The sequence below is a fragment of the Equus quagga genome, chromosome 8 (genome assembly GCF_021613505.1).
Source record: "Equus quagga isolate Etosha38 chromosome 8, UCLA_HA_Equagga_1.0, whole genome shotgun sequence".
Classification (NCBI taxonomy): domain Eukaryota; kingdom Metazoa; phylum Chordata; class Mammalia; order Perissodactyla; family Equidae; genus Equus; species Equus quagga.
The window spans coordinates 119,689,622-119,705,368 of NC_060274.1; the positions used below are offsets into that span (position 1 = coordinate 119,689,622).

A 15,747-nucleotide genomic window follows, 5' to 3' on the forward strand; every position below is an offset into this window, starting at 1 on the left:
CCAGACCTCCACATAACCACCACCTCCTTAGGGAAGCATTTCTTCAGTGTATTACTAGTTCAAACCCCCTTATAAGGGCTCATAGCTTATACTACTCACTAGCGTTTAGCACAGTTGTCATTTTATATCAACTTGTGTGACTATTCAACAGAAGCCCCTCCCAGTCTAGACCATAAACCTCCCTGTGTAGGGATGTGGATGTCTTTATTCCCCGTGTTATTCCCAGTGCCAACAGCAGTTCTGGGCACCAGTGGACAGTCTTTATGGAGCTAATGAATCGTGGAAGACCACCCAGGTTCCAACTTAGCCATCCTAATGGTCTGGCCACATCAACTGGGACCTTCCATCCCTTTGTCTCCTGGGATCAGGTGAGTCCTGAGACAGACTACAAATCCCTCTCACAGGCTTGTGTAACTGGCTCCCAAGCCCTTCTTCAGGGCTGGAGCTTCATAACTTCTCATCAGCTTCATGGACTTGTCTCTTATTTCAGTCTCATTCCCTCACAGGCTGCATGGATTTCGGAGTCTCCCACATGGGAAACCTAATCACTGGTGGAATTGTCGAGAAACAGAATATCAAAAACTGTGTTAAAAGATGATGGGGAAGGAAATAAAATGGCTTCTCTAGTGTGTTAGGGAGGGTTTTCCCAAGACACAAATATCTCTTGGATAAGTTAGATGCCATGAATCCTGATACACTGAACTGTGTCATGGATGTCCACGTCCACGTATTACTGGGCAATGCCAGAGACACAGAGCTGAGGTCACTCATCCCTGCACCCCAGCTTCTCCAGCCCACACCCTGACTGTGATGCAGGATGCTGTGCAGGGCCCTATCCTGGCTCTCCCTCCTTGGCCAGATAGGAAAGCTTGCTTGTGACAGCAGAGGCTCCATTTATAGAGAGAGGCCGTGTGTTAATCCTTGAAGAATTGTGAGAGTCTGTGTAGAAATAATCAAATATATGATTATCTAGGCTGGTCCAAAGATAGACAAAAGCCCCAGTTTTGCCTGAATGATTCCCATCAATGCATTAAAGACTAATGCAGTTTCATCTTTTTAGGCAGTGAAGACCAAAAATAGACCACTTATTTCAGAGTTAAACCTTTACAAAGCTTGAGTTAGAGTGTCTTCCCTAAGGACAGCATCTCTTCCAACTCATTTGGTAAAACTACATTTGAGAAATCTGTGACTTGCTGATGAACACTGGAATAACAGCATCTTCTATTTTGTAATAATACTGCTGCTTGAATTAGAAATGAGGAGCATTTTTGGAGACTGTAAAATTTAAAAACGTAGCTTATTTTTATTGAGTTTGGAAATGCAGGCACTAGAATCTGCTCATTTGCCTTCCTTTTCTAATAAGGGGATTATTCAGAGCTTGTCCTAGATAAGGGGTCAGAGCCTCCACTCCTTAGTGGTGGTCAGTCTTTCAGAGGTATACGCCATGTTAATTCATAGTCAGGATAAACTGCAGTCAACATCAAATGTGTTGACCTCACTGCTCACCCATCTCCCCAGTCAGCAGCCAGCCATGTTCACCAGGAGTTTGCACATTTTCATGCTAGAGTTATTCAAAGAAAATGGGCATTTTTAATATGTTCCATGGCCAGTGACTTTCTAGACATTGCCCCTTGACACATCACAAATTCCGTAACCCGATCAATGGTCTGAATTGAAAGCTGTCATGTGGTCAAGCTATGCTTTCTAATTAAAAAAAATCAGAAATATGTAAAGAAATGTTAAATGTTTAATAATTCTCTCCCCTCTCCAAACACACCATTTTCTAATCCCCCCTTCAATGACTCACCAATATTAATAAACTGTTGTGTTTCTTCCCACTCCTCTTTTCTATGCTCATGCCAACCTGTCTACCCAGATACACCAACAAAATTGGGGCCACCTGCACACATTGTCTGCACCTGCACTTCTTTCTTTTAATTTACTTTCGACTTTATATTTTCAGATTGCTAGATACAGACCAGATTCTTCCTATTAGCTGCCTCATATTGCATGATGTGGATAGACAGTTACATTAATTCTGTGTCATATTATATTACACCTTTACTAATACCTAGGTGCTGCCAGATCTTTCCTAAAGTGACTGGCCTGTCTCTTTGTGCTCTCAAGTTCTCCCCACGCGACACCCAGTTGATGTGTCCAGTTCTTCCGTCTCTCACAGTCCTAGAGGTCAGAGAGCTCAAGCCTCACTTCAAGACATGAGGAAACAGGGAGGGAGGAAAGGATGGATGTTTATTAAGCCTACCAGATGCTACAGTATCTCAATTAGTCCTCATAAACATTGTGGGGCCGTTCACTCTTTTAGAGATGAGGAGGCTGAGGTTCAGACGTGTTAATGGCTTCAGCATTGTTCTCAGAGCCAATAAATGGTGCGCCAGATTGCCAAAGACGGTATGTTTGTATCTGTGCGGAAGGACATATGGTCCACAATGTCACTAGAGGCTGAGGAAGGGAAAGTCTAGAATCATTTGGGGTTTTCTGTCTTCAGATCAGATACTGGAGGGAGCAGTGTTCATGTGTGTCCTATGCCACTGGAGGTTCACGCATCATGAAATTGCCCATGGAGAGGGGCTAGAGATGTTTGATCAGTGACCTGGCTCCAGAAAAGCTGAGCTTTGAGAAAATTATTCCTATCACGAGATGCAGCAGAGACATGAATGTGGATAAACCAGGGAAGGGAGCTCTGTGAGAAGCTTTTGTTAAATGAGGGAGAGGGGAGAGGCAGCTAAGTGGTGGCTTCATGTATGTGAAATGTGGAGAAACACAGTGTTAGCTCACTTGCAAGCTGCTTCTGATCAGTTTTGCTTTATAAGTAGTTGGAAGGTGGGATAATTTATTTTGAAGATGATGTTAATATCTATCCTATTCCTTTTCCTTCTTAGGGCTGCTGACAAAGAGAGAAATGGTGATGCTGAAGGAGCCACAGTTTAGTTATTTAAGGGGGCAGAGTAATAAACCACTCAGTGTTCAAGGAGACTCTCAGAGGCAGAAACAGGTCCATTTTCTTGCTTAACTCGGTTGGAGGAATCTTCTTTTCTTTGGGAAGCATTGTGACTATTGTTCCTCCTATAAAGGGGGCCACCAAAGAGGCTTTGAAAGTTATTCTTGGAATGAAAATGAGAAATGAATTACTCACAATGTAGCTTGTTAGAGCCCCAAGAATCAGTTCAACCCCCGCCCCTATTTATTGTTTAATTCTCCCAAATTAAGGGTTAAGGGTAAAACAGTTCTGACTCCTTCTGAAAGTAAGGTTTTGGAACATTTATTTATTTCTGAAGTGACTTAGAAACACCAGAGGCCCCATGATAAGGAGTGGAGGACAAACTGCAGTATGGAGATTAATGAATTAATAGAGGGAATTGTCTTTTTACCTCCAGGATGAATAGGAGATCCCAACTTAGGTGGGTACGTGTCAGAGGCACCATTTAATCCCTCATGGCTCTGAATTGTGACTTCAAACTGCTCTCAGGACAAGGACATGACAACGTTCCCATCCCCCCCACCACAAATAGACATATCCTGCTCCTGCCCAAACCAGGGACAGGACTAGGCAAATGCAGGATCAAGGTCAGAAGCAGGAGAGCTCAGAGGGAAGATGATCAAGGCAGCATTTTATACCACAAATCTGAAGTGCTGTTGAAACTTCTAGGTGGAAATGTCCAGCTGACAATGTGAAAAGATTGAGAGAAGTGAGAAGACCAGCCAGTAGGGAGTGTGGGGTCCAGACAACAGAACACTTGGGCTCACAGGGGTGACAACAAAGGAACCTAACAGAATCAAGGTATATTTCAATCCACTTTGAATTAACATTTTTCAGTAATTCTGTTTCACAAGTTTGCACATTTTAACATTTCTGATTATGAGTGACAGTATTTTGTTTTCTTTCTTGATGCATACTAGAATGGTGCATCTCAAGGTTGCTGGCATCTTAGATATAATTAATTAATTAATATCAGGTAATGCTGAGTTTCAATATGTCACTATGAGAACTGCCTTGTGGGGACAAAGGGATGTCCCTCCTCCTCTGTGCATGCTCACAGGGACCCTGACCTGCTGAACCTCCCCTTCCTGCCCTGACCCTGTCATGGGCACCAGGGTCCTCTGCTGCTTGATGCTCTGTCTCCTGGGAGCAGATGAGTCCTCCGAAAACCAAGCAGTTTCAGTGTGTGTGTGATGATTACAATTGTTTTCCTCATTCTGTTCCCATATTCTGTCTCCACAGATCCCACTGACGATGGAGTCTCTCAGGCCCCCAGGCACAGAGTCACAAAGAGTGGAGAGGATGTAGTACTCAGATGTGATCCAATTTCTGGACACACCTACCTTTTCTGACACCAACAAACACCAGAGCAGGGCCTGGAGTTTCTGACTTACTTTCAGGATGATCTTGCGTCAGACACATCAGGGATGCCTAATGATCGGTTCTCTGCTGAGAGGCCCGAAGGATCCTCTTCCACTCTGAAGATCCAGCGCACAGAGCGAGGGGACTCGGTCATGTATATGTGTGCCAGCAGCTCAGCCATAGCGTGGCACCGTCCCTTCCTTCCTCTCCACAAACCCTCATGTGCTACCTCTCCGCATGGCTCCCAGAATCCTGAACAAAGGAGTTGTCTGCTCTTCCCTCATCAAGGGGAACAAGTGCTTTGGGATCTGCTGTTCTTCTGACAGGAGGTCAGGAAATAACCTTCCATGCATTGGAACAGATGACGTTGGGTAGTGATAATTTTGGCTCGTGAATTTCTAGGATTCCTTTATACAGTTCAAGATTCTACAATTGTGATTAACTATCAGAGTTTAGTGTCAGGTGTACTGCAATATTCTCTTGTAAAACTACAAAGTTTTAGCACATTATAATAAACTCCTATTATGGCGTGTCACTAACTCAGAGCACACTATGTCCTAGTATGAGCTAGCCTATGCAGAAGACTGTTAAGGCCATACGCAGCTACCAGCCTTCGAAATAAATAAATGATAATCCTTAGTCAGAATTGTCACTGAAATCAATTATCCAAGCAATTGTTACCCACAATAATGCACAAATATTTCCATATATTACTTTTTTATTTCTCTTGACAATCCTGCATTCATTCTGTTTAATTTCTTTCTTCTCTCGTCTATTTTTAATAGAAATTTAAATTTAGCCAGGTTTAATAAAACAAAATACTGTTTGAGAAGATGTTAAAGGGAAATGATTCAAAGAAGACATGAACAACAGTTATATTGACCATTTAGAATTCTTTGAGGTTTCCAAAGCAGTTGTACAAATTTACACTCTCGTCAGACTTAAATGAGAGTTTCACTTGGTATGCACACACATGCACATACATACATACACACATACTCTGTGGCTCACTTTTTCACTTTCTTAATGATGTCTTTTTATAAACGGAAATTCTTAATCCAAAATCCTTGTATTTTTCTTGTTTTGGTTTGCATTTTGTATTTTAGTATCTAATTTAGGAAGTTTTGTCTATTTCAGAATAATCATGTTTTCTTACATTTACCTATAAATTATTTATAATTTAAAACTTTCAAATTTAGGTCTTTAAAGGGAATGGAATTAATTCTTTGTATATGAAATGGGGAAGGGATCAAGTTATATTTTTCCTTGTGGTTACCCAACTAACCTAATAGTATTTGTTGAAGGATAATATTTTCCTAGCCACTCTATAATGTCACTCTTGTCATAAATCAGTCATATATGTGTGGGTCTGTTTTCTTGGATCTCTATTCTGTTACATAGTATGTTTTGTCAGTTCTTGCACTAATAACACACTGTTTTATTTATTAGAGCTTTATAATAGTTCTTGATACCCAGTACTCTAATTCTTCAAGCTTTCCTGCATTTTATTAAGGACTGTTTACCCATTGTATTTTTCACATATATTTTAGAATCAGCTCGTCAAATTCTTAAAGAAAAAAAATGCCTGCTGGTAATTTTTGCTTTTTGTTCCCAAGTAACTTAACTGCATCATAAAGCAAAGCTGAGAATACAGTAAGAATAAAACAATATCTAGCAGCCCAAAAATGTAAAACACGCAATGTCTGACATCTAATAAAAAATTACAGACATGCAGGGGCTGGCCCCGTGGCCGAGCGGTTAAGTTTGCGTGCTCTGCTTCAGCGGTTGTGGGTTTTGCCGGTTCGGACCTGGGCACAAACATGGCACCGCTCATCAGGTCATGCTGAGGTGGCATCACATGCCACAACCAGAGGAACTCACAACTAGAATATACAACTATGTACTGGGGGGCTTTGGGGGAAAGAAGAAAAGATTGGCAACAGACGTTAACTCATGTGCCAATCTTTTAAAAAAAAAAAGTTACAGACATTCAAAGAAGCAAGAAAATACCATCTATAATGGGGAGAAAATCAATGAATGGAAACAAATCCCCACATGACAAACTGGCAGACAAAGATATTACACAGTTACAATAACCATATTCTAAATGTTCAAACTCAGGTAGAGTTGGGGAAGATATAAAAACATTCAAATCAAATTTCTAGCTATAAAAATACATTTCTGTGATGAAAAATACAATGGATGGAGTTAGCAGCAGCTTGAACAATACGGAAGAAAAGATGAATGCACTCGAAGGTGGAAAAATAAACAATTCATAAAGAAACACAGAAAGAAAAGAAAAGAGCATCAGTGAGCTGTGGAACCACTTCAAGTAGTCTAATGTGTAACTGATTAAAGACAAATTTTTTACATTTAAATTTCTTTATAGGATAAGTGCATCAAAATAATTCCAACATTGTGTGGGGTTGATAATACATGTGAAATGTATGGCAACAATAGCACGTTAGGGAGGGGACAGATGAATGAATACCACACATTGTAAGGTTTTCATGATCTCTGTGAAGTAGTAAACATAATTGGAAGGGAGACTGTGTGAAAGCGGAGACGTAAACTACAAACCCTGGAGCCACCACTAAAATTACAAAACACAGTCATAGCTAATTAGTCAGCAAAAAAGCTAAAATGAATTATCACAAAAATGCTCAATTAATCCACAAGAAATTACAAAAGGAAAGAAAAAGGAATAAAGCGGAGATGGGACTAATAGAAAACAAATGGCAGGATGATAGACGCGAATGTAACCAGCTTAATAATCACATCAAATCTAAACAGTCTAAATGCCATAATTAAAAGGTATAGATTGAGATATTGAATAAAAAACAAAGACAACTATATGCTACCTACCAGATAGGCACCTAGAAGACTCAGAATGTAAAAAGGTAAAAGGATGGAAAAGATGGACTATGCTAACACTCACCAAAAGACAGCTGGAACAGCAATATTAACATCAATCAAAGTAAATTTCATAGCAGAGCATATCATCTGGGATAAAGCAGATCACATCCTAATGATAAAAGGGCCAATCCGTCAAGAGGACACAGAAATCATAAAGATTTATGCATCTATAATCAGAGCTTCAAATACTGAAGAAAACAAGTAGAACTTTGCGGACAAATACACAAACCCACGATTATAGCCAGACATTTCAGTATCTCTCAGTAATCGACTGAAGAAGTTGACGGAATAAAAGAAATTGGTAAGGATATAGAAGACATGAACAACATTATCAACCAACTTGACCTAATTGACATTTATGGAATACTTCACCCAACAGCAACAGAATACACATCCTTTTCCAGGGCACACTGACCTGTGCCAGGATGGCCTGTAGACTCTGGGCATAAAATATCAATACATTTAAAAGAATTCAAGTCATGCAAAGCGTGTTCTTTGACGACAGAGGCACTAAATTAGAAATCAACAGAAAGATCTCTGGAAAAATCCCAAATATTTGGATTAAACAACAGTATTCTAAACAGTCCATGGGGCAAAGAACAAATCAAAAGGGAAATTTGAAGTGTTTTTAACTTGAGAAAAATGAAAAGATAGCACACCAAAATTGGTAGGATGCCACTAAAGCCATCCTTAGGGGAAAACTGAAGAATGTGAATGATCCCCTGTGCATCCTGAGGCCGGCACTGCTATGGACCAAACCAGACAAACGCATCGCAAGAAAAGAAAACTGCAGACCAATATTCCTCGTGAACACAAATTAATAATCCTTTTAAAATCCAGTGTGTCGAATCCAACAACATCTAAAAAGGATAAGATGTCATGACCAAGTGGAGTTTATCTCAGTAACGTGCAGTCGGTTTAACACACAAAAACTATCAGTGTAATTTACCAAATCAAATACTAAAAGAATGAAAATCATAGGATCATCTCTGTAGATGCTCAAAAAATATTTGATGAAATCCAACATCCACTTCTGATAAAAACTCTTAGAAAATTAGGAGTGTTTAGAAACTTCATTGCCTAATAAAAGGCATTTATGAAAAACCTACAGTTAAGAGAAAATTTTTGCAAGTGGATTACAATAAGTTAAAAATGCATATTGGAATCCTTATATCAAACACTAAAAGTAGCACAAAGAGGGGAAAAATAGCCTTTTCAACGAATGGTGCTGGAGAAACTGTGTATCATATGGAGAAACAATGCATCTCAGTCCTTGTCTCACCCCACAATCCAGGAGAGGGCAAACTAAGACCCACGGGCCCGGTCCTACCCCTGCCTGTTCACATGCGGCCCAGAAGCCAACAGTGGTTTTCACATTGTTAAATGGTTGAAAAAAATAAAAAGAATAATATTTTGTGACATATGAAATTTATACAAAATTCAGCCTTCAGTATCCATAAGTGAAGTTTTATTGGAACAAGCCATGTTCATTCACTTACATATTGTCTCTGGCTGCTTGTGTCCTATGATGGCAGAGCTGAGTAGATGGGACAGAAACTGGATGGTGCATAAAACCGAAAATATCTACTATCTGATCCTTTACAGAAAAAGTAGTTGACCCTTTCCATAAACAAAAATTCATATGAGATGGATCAACATTCACAACGATCTATACCACTTCAGAAAGAAAACATAGCACATCCTCTTTATGATCTTGGAGTAGGCAAAAGTTTCTTAGAGGGGACAAAAAATGTTCTAATCTTTAAAAAGGTCTTTATCAAAATTTTCAAACTTCTGCTCATCAAAAGATATTAGGAAAATTATAAATAGATATACATCTGAGAAAAGGTATGTATCCACAATATGAAGAATTTCTATAAATAAATAATAAAAAAAAAACAAGGAATTCTATTGTTGAAAAGAGCAAAAGACTTGAGCAGGGTGTTAAAGAAGGAAGATATATAAGTAGACACTTGCCCCTTCATGGAACTGATGGGTTTATTTTCCCAGGATCTTAGAAGACTTTCTGGCTGCTAGAGCTCCACCCTCAGCCCTCTCCAGGAATTGCCTTTGGTCACAGAGAGCCCTTTGCCCAAGGTCCCAACTCCTTCCCAGGGCAGCTGGCATCTAATGACTGGCTGATACCCCTTCCTAGAACACTAATTGATGAGACTTAGAATTTTTATTTTCTTTTTGGAAAATGTTTGCCTCATGCCTCCCTCATGACCACATGCTAAGGGTGAGCTTGAGACAGGTGAGCATCAAATCAGCAAGAGCTGTGCTGTGTCCTGGGGGATCTTGATGCCTAACTTAGATAGTACCAGCCTGCTTGGGCAGGATCAATAAGGCTTCTGCACAACAGGCCAGGTGAGGGCACTGTGGATCCACTGAGTGAGCTGCTGATAGCATCTGGGAGAGAGAGGGTTAAGGGAGAGACAGTCTTGGCTTGGTCCCTGCATCAGGGAGATTATTTGGTGAATCAGAGTTAGTGCTGCATAGGAAGTGTTCATCATAGTCTTCTCACAAGAACTGATAAGCAGGTGTGTTTGCCACAGCAGGGAGCCACAAACTTCCCCATCTTTGGAGTAAAGGCCTCTCTTTAAGCCTACATTTGGTGGAGAGTGTGATGGGGCTTCAGTGGGGCAGCCTGGATAATCCAAGCCAGGTGTAAAGAAAGGAGCACCTGCTCTGAGGACACTAGAAAGCTGTGAGGTGATGGACCCTACCCAGCCTAGCTAAGCATAGTCCCCTCCCCCTGCCGAATAGGTGGCTAGACAAAGTAGGGAAGAGCTGGATCAGCTGAGCCGTCTAGGGGGTGTAGTGTACCTGCGGGAGACTACAAGGGCAGTAACATCAGAGTAACACCATAGGCAAGCCCTCCAAAGGGAGAAAAGGGAGGAGCAAAACATCTGCTCTCCACCCTGGATGCCAGAGCCCTGAGTAGGGAGATGCTCCGTCTTGTCCTGCCTGAGTCCGTCAGGGGTAGCCAGCTTCTCTGCTATGTGGCCTTGTGAGTCCTGAGCTCAGGTGGGGCGTCCCTTGAAACCTTGACTGTTGCTGGAGTATCAGCCTCCTTCCTGCACTAGGTCTCCAGCTTCCGTCTCCTTTCTCCAGAGGTTCAGCAGATGCTGTGGTCATCCAGGCCCCCAGACACCTAATCAAAGGCGGGGGGTAAAGACTGTTCTGAAATGCCACCCCAGCTCTGGACACAGCAGTGTTCACTGGTTCCAGCAGGCTCTGGGGCGGAGCCCCCACTTTCTCACTGAGTATTTTGAAAAGGAGCAGAGAGAGAAAGGGAACATCCCTGATCGCTTCTCAGCTCAACAGTTCAGTGACTATAGCTCTGAGCTGGACGTGAGTTCCTTGGAGCTGGAAGACTCAGCCTGGTATCTCTGTGCCAGCAGCTCAGGCACAGCCCTGCGGAGTTCCTGGCTCCCTGTACTCAAACTTTCCTGTCCCAGCTGAGCATGTGATGGGGGAGGCAGGGGGCCTTGGCCAAGTCCCAGGGATGCTTCTAGTTCTCCTCTAACACTCTCTCTTCCCTGCCGAGCTCAGGCAGAGCACTCCTGAATAGTCAGGCCCCAGATTCACTGAGTATTCTCACATCTCTGCCATCACCTTCCAATTTCTAGCAAATGGCAGGAGTTCCTACCGTGTGATAGACTGTAGGTGAACTTTATGTGTTTTAATGCAAGATAGACATCAATGTGCCTACATTATAGTTGAGGAATATCTCAGTATACCATTTTATAGACAGGAAGCTGCACACAGACTTTCCAAATATTTCATATTTAAAGTGTCAGAGGCGGGAGTCAAGCCTACATCTCCATTCCTCCAAAATCAACGCTCTTCTAAAATTCCACCACGTTCCCCAGGCCTTGGTCAATAAGATGGAGCAGAGTACTATCTCTTGCATTTCAAGACCAGTTGAACTGCAGTGGGGAAGTCACCCATCACGGTGTGTGTTTCTATAACTTATCGTCTGCCAACTTCTAGGACATATAACTTCAAGCCAGAGAATACGTGTTTGTCCCACGATAATTCCACATAGAGTGGGACCATCATATCCCCCAGGAGCAAAGTGACTAGGGGCATTTCCAGAATATCAGAGGATTCAGCCAAGGAAACAGAACCCCTCTAGGAATTTAAAGCACAATGGGAATTAATACAGGGAATTAGTTCTTCTGAACTATTGGAAGTTCTGGAGGAGGGAAGGTCCCCAAAGTCTGCTCTTACTCTCAGGTCCACCACTTTTCAGCAGAACGTCTGAATTGCTACTTCTGCCCAGGTCGGGAACTGTAGAAAACAGCTGAGAGTCACAGATATTAAATGTAGGGTGTAGACATTTGCAGCCTGAAGGTACAAGTTTATTAGTGAACACAGACGATGGTTTTAAGTCTACTCATTTTATGTGAACTTGTAGAAAATTCCTTTAATTATTCCTCATTTTATCTATGCCACATACTTAAGTACAGTGTTTCAATTAATTTTCTTAAGAAGCACATGAGAGAACAATTTATCTACATTTCACATGAAAAAGCTGGTTTTAGAGAGTCTATATAATTTGCTAAAGGAGACACAGCTGACAAATTGCTACTGGGAGTCAGACACAGGCCACCTTGACACCCCCCATGCTTTATCAGCCACCCTTCTGCATTTGGGTAGAAGGAGATGTCTTGAGAATTGGAACACTGACCCAGAAGTCCGTTTCAGAAACCCTGGAACTGACACACATCCTTTGTACAACATCTGTCATGTGTAGGCTACTCGCTGAAGAGGTTAGAGCTCCAACTGTTCATGTTCTGACCCACTTTGGGCTGGTGACTTGGAAAATATTTATCTGAGTTTTCCATTTGTTAACTGAGGCCAATAAAATGTGTGTTGCAGAAATTTTACTCAAGCAAATAAAACAAATGTCGTAATACAAAGTGTAGGCTCAAGAAATCTTAGTTCCTTATTACCTCTGACAAACCTGTCGTCTAGCACAATTATTTGCTATGCTATTCTTCAATCAAAGGCAGGCGTGGATGACTTTTGCCTGACTCACCTGCATTCCAGACACAAAGTCGTCTGAAATGCAAATACAGTGGTCTGACAATTTATTATGTGAAATTAACTACAAAGTGTTGCCTCCTAAGGGAAAATGAAAATGTGAGCCGTGACAGCACTTCCTGTTTGATATCAAGTCTCATATACAAGAAAGTGTGGTGCTTCCAGAAAGTTGTGGCTTCAGAGCAACTGGTGATCACACAAAAGATCTGATAGATGAAGCGACAGTTTCAACTGAACAGAGACCATCACAGAGGAGCCTCTGGTGCCTTCCATCATATGCTTGGCCCAACTCTGATTTCAGCCTCAGCTTTGGGGACAGTTATCCAAATCTGCATCCATTCACTTTGTACTGACAGCCCATCACACATGCCAGGAGTCCCTCTGCTTTCTGCCCCAGGGGCTTCTCTATGTCATAGGAGTCCACTTGGCCTGCACACAAGGGCAGCCAGAGCTGCAGGTGCTAACGCTCCTGGGGAGAGAAAGGCTACAGCTTCTTCACTCAGGCAGACAATCCCAAAGGCATTCCATGTGCTTCTCAGCAGCCTCCAAGAAATTCATCTGTTACCCCAGCGCAACTTCAATACGGCAACTTCATCCTGCTTTTCCCCTTCCCTGTTTCATTCTCCCTGCCCTCTTACTCCTGCCCCCTGGGATCATTTCCCAAATAAACTGCTTGCACCTAAGTCTTTGTCTCAGATTTTGCCTCCAGGGGCAGCCTAAACCGTGGCAGCGATAGAATGATGTGACCATTGGAAGATACTTCCCTTTGGAAGAGATTGCCATTTTTCTTTCATTCATATTGCCATCCATTCCCTCAAAAAGTCTTATAATAGCATAGATGAGTAACATAGATAACATAGTGCTATGTTTACAGAAGTAGAGTCTACCTGGACTCAGAAAACCATTTATTCCTTTCTTCATTCATTTAAAAAACACGTATTGAATTCAGGTGCAGAGTAGATCCAGGTTTTGTAGAGCCCAAATCTTATAAACATTTAGGGTGATTCTTGAGCAAGAAATTAGAAAATTCTTTTGAAGTCTTGGAAAGGTCCTGTGGAAGTGAGAAGGCCTGAAGTTATTCTTCATTGACTTCACGGCCAATTTACCCTCTATGTGTGGGTCCTGTTCCAGGTTCTTGGGAAATAGCAAAAGCAAAACAAACAAAAAGAAAACTTCGAGATGATGTATGTATTTCAGCAACACTGAACTTGTGACTCAATAATTAATAATTAATTTAAAAATAAATTTAAAAAGAGATATTCCTGGTTAATGCTTATCTCCCTAAAGAAATTAAGATAATGTTAAGAATACTAACAGTATGGATAGATCATACTTTATTATCAGAACAGTCCTCGGATCGCTGGGATTCCAGGTGCCCTTCCTCAAAGAATGTGAGTCTAGCTGAAAAACTCCCCTTTGTTGCACTGACCCAGCCATGGGCATTAGTCCCCTTTGCTGTGTGGCTCTTGGTCTCCTGGAACCAAGTTAGTCCTTGGCATAGATGGGAAACCCCTTTCTGGGTGTGCCAGGACCCAAACCCAAGCCTTTCCACATAGAGCGACATCAGCCCCTCCTTGTTTCTGATTTCATGTCCTTTCTCACTGTTGGATGATTGTAGGAATTACCCAGGAAGATTACATCAAGATGTGCAGTCCCAGAAATAGGGAAGCCTCACACTGAGATATGACCTACAGATGAAACAGCAGTGTGCACTGGGACTGACTAGCTGTGAGCTTTGCACTGTGGCAAATTTATGGTTCAGGTAGAGTTCTCCCATTTGGTGGGTGCGAGACCTTGTGAATGGAGGCAGAACGTTTCCCACTGATCCTGGAGGCATCTGACAGGTGTTGCTTTAGGAGAATATTTCATCCACATTGCTAATGAGCCTCCTCTACTTTTACAAAAAGCACAGTAATGGGACTAAAGCGGTCCAGTCCTCAGTGGCCTCACCTGAAACAAGGGAGGAATCTGGCCCATGAGAACATAGAGTCCTGAGCACAGATGGCAGGGCTCCCATCAGTCAGTGAATTGTGAGACAATGTAAACAATTCTTCAGATTTCAAGAACCTTGATCTTGAGACTGAAAACTTTTGAGACATCAAATGATTGTTTTAAATAAGGAGATCACTGTAGGCTGACATCCAGAGCTAGGCAAAGAGAAAAACTAGTAAAAGGCATTTGGAGGCAAATTTTGAGCAGAGAAGTCACAAAAGTACCAGGACTGCCATGAGAATGTTTCTTAGTCAACAGAAATAGTATGAAAAATTATAACAGTGTACAAATAAGGAACTGTATTGTTATGGGAATAAAATATGTATAGAGGAACAACTTTCCTTACTAAAGGTCACAGGAAAAGCACATATAAGATTTCTTCAAAAGCCAGACTTACAAGTTATTCCATTCCATTACACATTCAATTGTGTATTTATGTAAATAATTGATCTGTGTCTGTGGGCAAGGGGCGTGGCAGGTTAGCTCTGCAGCCCAGGTGTTTGTTAGGGATGTTGCCATCATTGAGTCACTGAGAGCCCAAGTTCTGTTTCAACAAAACAGAGCTGAAAGACACACAATTCTGCCCTGAGTCTGAAATGTACACCAGGCTCTTCTGCTGTGTGGCTCTTTGTTTCCTGTGGACAGGTGAGTACTGGTCACAGGTGGGCTTCCTTCTCTGAATTCCCAAGACCTCAGTGCAAGCCTTCCTCTTGGGATGACAACATCATGCTCTGTCCCTCTCTATTACAGGACAGGCAGATGCTGGTGCTGGAATCACTCAGAGCCCACACAAGATCACAGGCACAGGGAAGATGGTGACTCTAACGTGTCACCAGACTCAGAACCATGACTACATGTACTGGTATCGACAAGACCGGGGACATGGGCTGAGGCTGATCCATTATTCAAATGGTTTTGGCAGCACTGACAAAGGAGAAGTCCCTGATGGGTACAGCGTCTCCAGATCAAGTACAGAGAACTTCCCCCTCACACTGGAGTCTGCTACCCCCTCCCAGACATCTGTGTACTTCTGTGCCAGCAGTTACTCCACAGCATTGCATGGCCACCTCCTCTCTGTACAGAAAGTGTAGTAAGAAAGACTGAGGGTGCCCTGCACTCATGAGGGCTGACCCAAATCCCAGGAAGCCCCTGTCTCCACAGGAGTCACAGAGCTCTAGTCAGCATTGGAGCCTTCCAGCAGTGGGCAATATCACCCTCAGCACTGAAGTCTAACCCTAAGCCACAGTCAGCATGACCAGAGGTCACCCCAACATCCTTTGCTTGCTGGTTCTCTCTTCTGTAGGTCTCTGTTTTTGCTTACAGAAAGGAAAATGCATCTTTAGTTGAGGTACATGAAGATTCCCTTGATAATCTAAGACCTCCACATTCTTCCCTCCTCTATGGGCTTCAGTGACTTCCTCATCCAC

The 15,747-nt window shown here is 42.2% G+C and overlaps 1 gene segment (V, D, J or C); it reads left to right on the forward strand.

Annotated features, from left to right (window-relative positions):
• The first annotated feature begins 14,899 nt into the window (after window positions 1–14,899).
• Window positions 14,900–15,411, forward strand: LOC124243366 (T cell receptor beta variable 10-3-like). The segment is given in 2 exon segments: window positions 14,900–14,965; window positions 15,071–15,411. Coding segments are annotated over 2 exon segments (390 nt in total).
• Window positions 15,412–15,747: the final 336 nt, after the last annotated feature.